This window comes from Lathyrus oleraceus, chromosome 4 (genome assembly GCF_024323335.1).
Source record: "Lathyrus oleraceus cultivar Zhongwan6 chromosome 4, CAAS_Psat_ZW6_1.0, whole genome shotgun sequence".
In the NCBI taxonomy this organism is placed as follows: domain Eukaryota; kingdom Viridiplantae; phylum Streptophyta; class Magnoliopsida; order Fabales; family Fabaceae; genus Lathyrus; species Lathyrus oleraceus.
In genome coordinates, this window is record NC_066582.1 from 496,366,041 (window position 1) to 496,377,146 (window position 11,106).

The window sequence follows — 11,106 nt, forward strand, 5'->3', positions numbered from 1 at the left end:
CAGATACATTAGAAACAAATGTGGAGAAATATTTTTAAAAAATTATTTAATTTACATAAACTAATGTTTTAAATTAATATAAAATTCTTATTTTTTTGTTTCTCCATATTGGTCGTGAATATCACAAATGGTATATCATCATTATCATGAAAACTACAATAAGGTATTCAACTTCGAGAAGAAAAAAAATGAAATTCATCTCAAAATTGAATACCTTATTTTAGTTTCCATGTTAAAGATGATATATATTATAATAATTAATTATGATTGTTTCGGGTAAACGGACTCGCGGGTAGAATTTTGGAAATCCATTATCCAAACCAATTAACATTGGGTTTCATTGGTTTGGTTCGATTTTTATCCAAACTAAAAAAATGTCCGAGACAAACACCATGGTTTAGATTCCGATTTAGTTTGAATTTGCCCGAACTAATAAACACCCCTAGTTGTTTTAAACTTTTTTTTTTATCACGGGCCAACGATTTTATTAGCTAAATTGAACGGACTTGCCAACCTAAGAGGTAACAAATAATAGATGGTTATTTTTTCTAATTTACATGTGCATTTCACACTTTTGAAAATTTAAAAATATTTTCATGTATTCGGATATGCATCTTCAGACGCATCCAAGTCACGCTAGAATGCGTTATTCTAAGATCCAACCTATTTTGCTTAAAAAAATGTGTGCATAAATGCATCTCCAGAGACAATCATGCAAACATAAAATATCAAGGTAATTAATAGACCATGTTCAACAATTTTGATTTTGTATTTATTAACTTTTAAACAAGTTGTTAAAACAAGTATTTTAAATAAACTACATAATTATTTATATTAATTAATTAATTACTCTTTAAGTTAATTAAATATTAGATAATTTACTAGAATATATTGGTATCATTCACAATTTCATAAATCCAAAATAATACAATTATTATTTATTGAATCTAATGCCAAAATCCTCTTACAAGGCAAAGAAAAATAGATAAAAACTTTATGAAAAATGACTAATCTATAACAACTCTATCAACGGGAAAGATCCTCTACACGAATAACTAAAACAACGGAGTTCAAATCAGTAACTATTTCAGTTAAACTTGTAGACTGTAATTAAGACTTAGCTAAAAAAATTGTCTGGAGATACATCTCCTGACATACCCATTTTTTTTTAAAAATAAGGCTAACTCAATAATTTATGCTGAAATGCGTATAAAAAAGGTGCGTCCGGAGATGCATCTCTAGACGCTATGAGCATTTGATACTTTTCAAGGTGGTGGGAGAGAACTCATAAGGATGAAAATAAAAATACCCAAATAATATTGTTCAAAACATGTTTAATATTATTTGAAAGATCAAGTGCCTAACAAGATACACTTGTTTCTTTGGAAAGTACTCGTGGTAGACTAATTGTTAGAACTTGTAACCACAAAATTAAAATAATAGAGAAATTAAAGTGTGGAGAAGGAAAGAGGAAATTGAGAGAGAGAGAGAGAGAGAGAGAGAGAGAGAGAGAGAGAGAGAGAGAGAGAGAGAGAGAGAGAGAGAGAGAGAGAGAGAGAGAGAGAGAGAGAGAGAGAGAGAGAGAGAGAGAGAGAGAGAGAGAGAGAGAGAGAGAGGAGAGAGAGAGAGAGAGAGAGAGAGAGAGAGAGAGAGAGAGAGAGAGAGAGAGAGAGATGATATTTCATTAGCTTTGATGATGATGCCTCCATTTATACTAGTATTACACCATGATTGGGACTCAAATAACATAAGCCAAATAACAGAAAAATAAAAAACTCGAGCTTGTAACTGGTTACACAAAACTTGAAACCGGTTAAAGCTGAAAAAAACTAAAATTAACTAACAGTGGTAACCGGTTACTGCGAATGCGTAACCGGTGACACCAACTCCAAAAACACTTTTCTGCTTCTTATTAGACTTATTTGGACACCTATAACCGGTTACACCCCCGTGTTAACTAGTTACAACACTTGAATTACTCAACAACTCTTAACACACCACATTAATTCAAGTGCTCAAAGTCTTCTATGCCCATGTTCATCTTCAACCTCTTGAAGCACATCATTTGTGACTCTCTTAGTCAATAAATCAACCATTTGATCTTCACTTCTAGAATATCCCAATCTTAACATTCCTTTACTAACAAGCTCTCTCAAGTAGTGAAACTTCATCTCAATATGTTTGCTCCTCCCATGTGCATTTGAGTTCTTAGCAAGATTAATCACAGAAATATTATCAACTAGGAGTGTAACAGCCTCACCCTTATTATTGTCCAGCTCCTTCAATAGATTCATTAGCCATGCGGCTTATCACATAATAACGAAGCGACAATGTATTCGTCCTCACAAGACGAGAGTGCAACTATCAATTCCTTTTTCTAACACCATGAGATTGGTGTTCCACCATGCATAAAGATGTATTCAGATGTAGACTTTCAATCATCTTTATCTCTGCACTAATTGGAATCAGTAAAATTGATCAAAATACATTTTCTGCATGTATCCGTTGCGGAAAAGAGAATTCTGACACCAATAAACCCTTTGATATATCTTAGGATCCTCTTGACTGCTACCAAGTGAGACACCTTCAGTCTCCTCATGAATATACTCACAATACTGATACTAAACACCAAGTTTGACCGCGTATTGCACAAATAGAGCAAGGATCCAATCATCCTCCTATATTGAGTTGGATCAACATCTTGCTCATCCTCATTCTTCGACAACTATAACCTCGATTCAGTCGGAGTAATGACAATATTACAATGCTACATTTCAAATTTCTTCAATATCTTAAGCACATACCTTCTTTGGTGCATGAGCGGTCCTTTTTTGGAATTGTGGAACTCAATTCCAAGGAAGTATGTCATGAGACCAAAGTAGGTTATCTTGAATTCTTTCATAAGTTCACTCTTGAACTTTGAAATGCATTTTTCGTTGCTTCTCGTTATCAACAAATCATCCACATATAGGCAAAGGATAATCACTCTTTCACTTGTATCCGTCTTCACATACACACCATGCTGGGATACACATTTCTTGAAGCCAACCACCTTTAGGAAACCATCAATTATCTTGTTTCAAGCTCTTGGAGCGCTTCAAACCATATAACTCTTTCTTAAACTTGTAGAACTTTAGCTCTTAGTTTCTCACAACAAAATTAGGGGTTGTTCTACATACACCTCTTCTTCAAATGGTTCAGTCAAAAACGCAGATTTGACGTCCATTTGGTAGATGGGTCAATTATTGTTATTCACAATATCAACCACTAGCCTAACGGTTTCAATCCTAGCAACTGATGCGAATACCTCTTCAAATTAGATGTCTCCTCTTTGCAAAAAATGCCTTTGCAACTAGTCAAGCCTTATGCTTGATTATTTTACCCTTGGGATTTTCCTTCACTTTGAACACCCATCTCACACCAATTAACTTCTTTTCGTCTGGTAAATCAACCAACCCCTAAGTATTTTTCTTCTCAATATATTCTAGTTCCTCCTTCATAACACAAATCCATTTTGGACCACTTAAAGCCTCTTTTATTTTAACAGGTTCAGATTCGGTCATAAGTGCAAAATGGACGAAATCACCATCATCATTGACTTTGTTGTCTCGGAACAGCTCACAATCTTGGAGTCTTTGAGGCAAACCTCTATGCCTTATTTATCTTCTCATTCTCTTCAACTCGGGATTTGGCAACAGGCGTTTCTACACTTCTCGTATCTGCAAAATCTGAATTTCAAAGTTGTAACTAGTTACAACTTTTACATAACCGGTTATAGGCTACTGCTACTCCTTGATTTCATCGACAATGACGTCTCTGCTGATAATAACCCTTATGTTTACTGCATCAAACAACTTATAACCACCGATAGAGTGATACCCTGCAAGTATCATCAACTCTCCCTTATCATTCAACTTCTTTATAAGCTTCCCTGGAACATGTTGATATGCTTCGAAACCAAAAACTCTCAAATGGTTCAAATTCGGTTTGAATCACGACCATGCTTCCTCCGGTGTTACCTTCTTAAGCTTCTTTATTGTACACTTATTCAATAAATAGACAGGTGTGGATACCACTTCTCCCCATAACTCTTTCAACAAGTTCTCCCCCTTTATCACGCTTCTTGTCATGTTCATGATCGATCGATTCTTCCTTTTGGAAACACCATTTTGTTATGGTGTATAAGGTGGCACAACCTCATGTACTATATCTTCTTGATCACAAAACCTCTCAAAGTCTTTTGATACATATTCGCCTTCATCATCCGTTTTAAGCACTTTGAGCTCGTGACTGATTTTCCTCTCAACCATGGACTTGAACTTCTTAAACACTTCAAATACCTTATCCTTTCTCTTGATTAGGTATGTTCATAGTTTTCTACTACGATCATCGATGAATGTGACAAAATATATATTACCACCAATAGAATCTACTTGCATCGGTCCACACACATTCGAATACACCACCTCAAGGTGATTCTTAGTTCTACAACCTGCATCATAGCTGAATTTACCCTTATGTTGCTTCGCTTGTCCACATTCTTCACAAATTTCAGTCGATATGTTGATCAATGACATTCCCGTTACCATTCCATTATTTTGCAAGTCTTTGAAATATCGGAAATTAAGATGCTAAGACGATAGTGTTATATATACTCTTCTCTACTTGCCGCTATAACAAGACATCTATGATCTATAACCTTCAGTTCAACCTTGAAAGTTCTATTGACAACTATAGGAGTTTTAAGGACCAAAACCATGTTTGCATCCATAACGCGCATCCCATTGTTTTCCATGTGAATCTTAGAACCCTTCTCAAGCAATTGACTAATACTTAGAAGGTTACATTTTATTCCCGAAATGTAGAATACATCTTTGATCAAGGAATATCCATCATCCCTTCTCATGATCAAAACATCATTGATCCCATCGACCGCTAGAGTGATGTCACCCACGAACTTCACTTTGTTCTTCATGGCACAATTGATTTTAACAAATCAATCCCGAGTCCAAATACCATTATTCGCTGCACTTGACTCCTTCTCTCACAGTTACCACAACATTTTCTTCTGCATGTAACCGGTTAACGCTTTCATGTAACCGGTTACAACCTGTTTTTGCAGCATTCCTATAATTGTTGTTGCTGATGTTTTGTTCCTGCATTCGCCTTTTGTGATCATGACCAAAAGTGTATTCTCTTCATCAAACTCTTGTCTTGCAACCTTGACTTCATCTTCTTGAGGTTCCTTCTTGTTCGTATTGCACTCTCTTGCAAAATGACCGAACCTTTGACACTTAAAGCACTGCTCCTTGCTTTTGTCATACCTCTTCTTTTCACCTCTAAAGTTGCATTGACAATCATTTTTGTTGTAGCTTCTCTCACCCATTTGATAAATTGAATTCTTGGAATTTTGAGACTCTCTTCCACCAAAATTCTAAAAATTCCCTTTACTCTTCATGGGCCATTTTCCTTTCGATCTCTTGTCCTTCTCGTTGAAACGAGCTTGCAAAGCGATCTCCGCCTTTGCATTATTATTATTTCTCTTATCCATCCTTTGCTCATGAGCCTCAAGAGAGCTTTGCAAATCCTTTTTTCTCATTGTCGCAAGATCCTTCGATTCCTCAATCGCTACAACCACATTGTGAAATCTTGGTGTTGAAGGGCGTAAGATTTTTGTGACAACATACTGCTCCTTGACTGTTTCTCTATATGTCTTCACTTGATTCACTAATCAAGTGATTCTTGTTGTGAAATCATTGATTGTCTCATTTTTCTTCCATTTGAATCAATTCAAGTTGGCACTTGTGAGATTGTAACCTCATCACCTTTGCCCTGTCAGCCCATCCGTATGTCTTCTCTAAGATTTCCCACGCTTGCTTTGACGATTCACAATCGTCAACTTTCTCAAAGTTGTCACCATCCACACATTGATGGATAAAAAACAATGCCTTAAAATCTTTCTTCTTTTTTCCTTCGACAAGAGGATCCACCCCTTGATCACTTCAAAAACATCTTGATAACCAAACAAGACTTTCATTTGTTTGTATCATATGTCGTAATTCTTTGCATCAAGAATGAGTAGGTTTGCAGGGATTCTTTCAATGGATACAAAATTCATGTTGCACACTAGATTTTTATGGATCAGAGTCAGCCTCTTGATTCCAAATGTTAGAACTTGGAACCACAAGATTAGTGAATAATAGAGAAATTAGAATGTGAAGAGGGAAAGAGGAAATTGAGAAAGAGATAATTAAGGGTGAGAATATTTCATTAGCTTTGATGAGGATATCTCCAAAACATTTATACAAGTATTACACAACGATTAAGACTCAAATAAGATAAGCAAAATAAAAGAAAAATCAAAAACTCAAGTCTGTAACCGATTACACAAAACTTATAATCGATTACTGCTGAAACAAATTGAAATGAACTAACAGTAGTAATCGATTACTACAAATACATAATCGGTTATACCAACTCCAAAAACACTTTTTTACTTCTTATTTAATCTATTTTAACACCGATAACCGATTACATCCTATATTAATCAATTATTGTACTTGAATTACTCAAAAACTCATTACTAAATGACAAACGAAGAACGACACAGATGCAATATGTAAACTGATAGTAGTTACTCACGATGTCAAGGTGGACCCGAATCTGTCATGATTGTTATATAAAACTGCAAAGAAGCTATGGAATTTTAGTCTAGAATCATCAAATATTTTTATTGCGCAAAACTCTAGTTTAGGACTTATAACTTGACTATAGTGGAACCTTTCAAATACCGACATTGGAATCGGGATATATATATTTTAATGTTACCATTCATGCCTTATGGAAGGATTGAAATAAACTAATCTTCAATCAGTATTCACAGCTTCAAAACAATTGACCTCCCTTTCTATCCAGTCAAGTGCAAATGATTGTCCAATGATCAACAAATTTTTGTGGAGCTTTCTTTAAATAACTAGAGGATAAGTGTGAATCTAACAAAACTTTAGAGTAACGGAATATTCACCATTCTAGGTTATATGAATCAAACACATCAATTCATGAACAAAAAGAGGCAATCTCTTTTCCCACAAGAGGGAAAATTGTAATCACGTATTTACATAAATAATAAAATTACCTACTTGATGGCATATGAACGGTCACAAACTGACTCAAGAGCCTCAATGAATAAAGAAGAAAAACTTGTTAACGCCTGAAACACTCCAGGTAAACCTGTCTGTAAATTGTTAAGTGTCATGGCTCTAGTAACCTCAACAGCCTTTGAATGCTTCATCTTTTCATCTTCGACGCGTCTTTGACAAGCTTCAAGTTCCAACTTTTTCTCAGCAAGAGGGTCTCTTGCATCCAAGCCTTGTCCAATATGATCCACAGAGTTTGGAATTATTCCAATACCAACCATAGAATACGAGTTGTAAAACTTCTTTTCTATGTTTCTTAAAGATGAAGATTTTTTCTCAAGCTCCTTGTAAGCAGTGTCAGTTTTCTTTTTAATCTTGAGCTCTTGAGATTGCTTAACAGATATCACATGGACAACATTGACGAAGCTTTTGATTGCTTCTGAAGCAACCGTGTCAGGAACACGGTCGAGGGCTAGTTTCCATTCATCACAAAAGGAAAATGCAACAGATGGTTCAATGGTTTTGATGTTGTTGTTGTCATTAGTGACTGGAATGAGGTTCAGCTTAAACCATCCATGTATAGATAGAATAAAGTCTCTTTGAAATTTTATGATTCGGATAAAACTTGAATGCCAAGCTGACAAGGCTAATTCGAGATCTCGAGTGGCCTGTTTGTGCGATTCAGATGTTGAGTGACCTTTTGAAGATCGGTTCACAAGGCCACAGACTTGCTGTACAATGTTGCTTTGAGTTTCATGGTACTGGTGCATTGATCTCCACATGTAAATGATTCTATTTTTTACAAATCACAAACATAATAGAATAATTAATCTGTTAGAAGCAACTCTATCTTTAAACTCATCAATCAAGTAAAATGGATGATAGTGACAAATACTCGAAAGAATCTGAGTTTGAATCCTTAATGAAAACAGCAGATTAATACTAGCATAATCGAGACATACCCGTGACAAAGTTCAACAAGCTGAGGAACAAGATCAGAGTCTCTAAGATCATTAATGGCAGCTGAGGTAGTAGACACACCTTGAGATGTTACAATAATTAGGGACTGTAACCTTGTAATGGTAGCCTTGGTTCTGTCTATCTTTGTTTCATCATCACCTCCTTTGCATTCTTGGTTCTGCAGAGCTGACAGTTTCCTTTCATGTTCAATCTTAACACTTTCTCTGCCCTAATTATGCAAGCAAAATAATTAGCAGTGCACACAAGTTGTTTTATCTCTTTCTATCAAACTTGCTTTTTGAAACAAAATTGATTTTAATAAAAAATGCAGCCAAACAAGATAAGCACATTTTTGAATTGGCAGTGAGATTAGGAGAATCACCACGAGCCATTTTTTTTTGTTGCAAAAACTAAAGTTTAAAACTTCAAGAAAATCATGGTGTAGTAGATTTTGCCAAATTCATCACAAACCCTTACATAAACCAAGGTTCCGTTGGATTGTATTGAACGAAAGAGATTATATTTGCTCGTGTGCCTACCATTAGCATACATTAAACTTTCAGATATGTTGTCATTGAGGTGTTGTTATGTTATTTATGTGTTGTTATAAAATGAAACAAGAGAATGATTTTATAGTAGTGCAAAATAGTGAATAATTTATGCATAAGTTTTTTTTTTTATGTATTTTTTTTAATTCTATTTATTTATTTTATTTATCAATCTTTTATTTTCTTTCCACATAAAGTGAAAAAAACCAACACCTCTAACTAAAGTCCTTACATACAAGAATATTAATTAAAGAAGTGGGTTGGATTTTTAATCTTTAGGAAAGAGAGAAAATGAAAGATTGACAAATAAAGTGTAACTTAAGAGTTTTTTTCAATTCGCAACGCTTCACGTTTGGACTTAAAAAAATAGGATGCTTATTTGCTAGTCCATTAGTTTGAAACCGAACCTACAATAATGAAATCACATTTGGCATATTTGAAATATTCATTTAGATAGCCAAACACATAGTAGTACAGTACAGTATAAGTTTAAGAGTAAAATGATGAAAATTTCTAGAACACACTAAAAAATTGTTTGTGGACACAGTAAACAATGCACCGAAAGTAATGAAAAAACTGATTCAAGTCAAGATAGTACTATTGATTTATCAGACCCACTCCACACTCTACAAAACCTTTACATCATCCCAAAAAATAAAAATACTTTTATATTTAAAAAATAAATACGAAAATACTTTATTTTGTAATAACGACGAAAACTTACCTTGACTTCCTGACAGAGTTTGTTTTCCCAAGCCAAAAGCCGGTCCAAAGTGGAGCAGAGACTCTTCGGACCTCCCGGTCTTTCAAGCGAACCGGCATCGAACCGGTACTTAACTGCCAATGGCGGTTTTGAAGTCCAACTCGAGTTTACTCTGCTAAGTAAATTACTCGAGTGATACACTATTTCTGCATTTAATCATTTAAAAAAAAATCATTATTTTCCAATTAAACCTAATTTTAATATTTTCATAAAGATAGTATTCAATTTTTCCCGCGCAAAATAAAAATCTTACTCTTCAATTGACTGAAACTCCGATCAAGTTGTGCCCTACTAATATGTAGCATCTCCGATAACTTATCTCCGGCAACCGCCGCTTTCTCAAAATTCTCTTTTATCACCTCTACAATCTCTTTTAAATCCTTATGCTTCATCATAACCTTTTCCTCAAGCAATTCCTCGCCGGTTTTCTTGTCTTCTCTTGCCGGAATATCGCCGTCGGTAACTGACTCCGGTTTCACTGATGATCTCAATCTGGCGATTACTTCCTCCCTATCTGATGAGCTTGTTGAGCCGTAACAGTCCTCCCAGTCACTGCACCGGACCTCCTCTCGTTCAGTTTCCGAACGATCTGGTTCTGGTTCGGATCTCTCGCTCGCAGTATCTTCGCTACATAAACGGTCCCGCAGATGTTGATTTTGAGAATCAACTTTTATAGTTTTAATTTCACGATTCGGAAGATGAAGTTTCGAGTGGATCGTGTTGTAAAAGGTTTCCGATGATGAATCGGATCCGGGAACTTCGAAACTCGAACATTCTGGATTGTGATTCGGCGGTTGAGAACGTTGCCGGAAGTATTCTGAACTTGGTGGAGACGGAGGTGGATGAAAATTCTCCCAATTCCAAACGGACGAGGTTTCGGAAGCCGTGGAAAGAGTTTGATGCGCTGTTGGAAAGAACCAGTTTGGAAACTCGCTTCTAGGCGTGGAACAAAGGCTAGACTCAGAGAGAATGTGTGGAAGCTTCCGCGGTGGTTTCCGGTGACGAGTTTCAGAAGCGTTAGGAATTTTGGAGGTTGTTACAGTCGCTGCAGGAGGAGGAGGTGATGGTGGAGGTGGAGGATGATACATGTTCTGCTTAGGTGCATTGACAAAAACGGCAGGGATATCATCGGAGACGGCAAGAGGTTCACCGGCGGCGAATGTACAAAGTGCCGAACCGGTGAGGCGAAGAGAGTTACAGTATTCAGAATGCGCTGCTGCTAGGTAGTGGCGAGCGTAAACCGCGTCCTTCATGAAGCGGCGGCGCTCCTTGCACCGCCGTACGGTTTCCTCGTTATCAAGCTTAGAAGCTGTGCACCCCATTGTTTCAGTTCGTATATGCGCCGTATATTATACTCGTATTGCCACGTGTGCGTATAAAATAAATAATGAGAAACATTTTAGAAGCGTTCGTTATTGTTGCACTTGTTGAATATGATGGGTATATGGTTTGAGTTGAAGGAGCTCTTGAAGTGAAACAACAAACTTCATCAATCGCAAGTGTTAATCTGAAGTGATAAATTTGATGAAGTTTATGTTGCGAACGAAGTGGTGGCCAGTTCATTTCTATTTTTACTTTTCTATTGATAAAAGATTCTTTTTAGAGAAACAGTGATATTGGTTAAAGGGTAAATTTTGTCTTTTTTTAATTGAGAGTGTGGGAAAAGGGACGTAGGGGACATGGGAATTAGGATCATAGA

The 11,106-nt window shown here is 36.0% G+C and overlaps 1 protein-coding gene across 1 annotated transcript; it reads right to left on the reverse strand.

The window, feature by feature from the left end:
* Positions 1-7,002: 7,002 nt before the first annotated feature.
* Positions 7,003-11,106, reverse strand: LOC127076729 (nitrate regulatory gene2 protein). The gene is made up of 4 exons (XM_051018493.1): positions 9,661-11,106; positions 9,369-9,553; positions 8,099-8,325; positions 7,003-7,928 (listed from the first exon to the last, which is right to left on the reverse strand). The coding sequence occupies exons 1-4, from the start codon at positions 10,727-10,729 to the stop codon at positions 7,136-7,138; spliced, it is 2,274 nt and encodes a 757-aa protein (XP_050874450.1). The 5' UTR covers positions 10,730-11,106; the 3' UTR covers positions 7,003-7,135.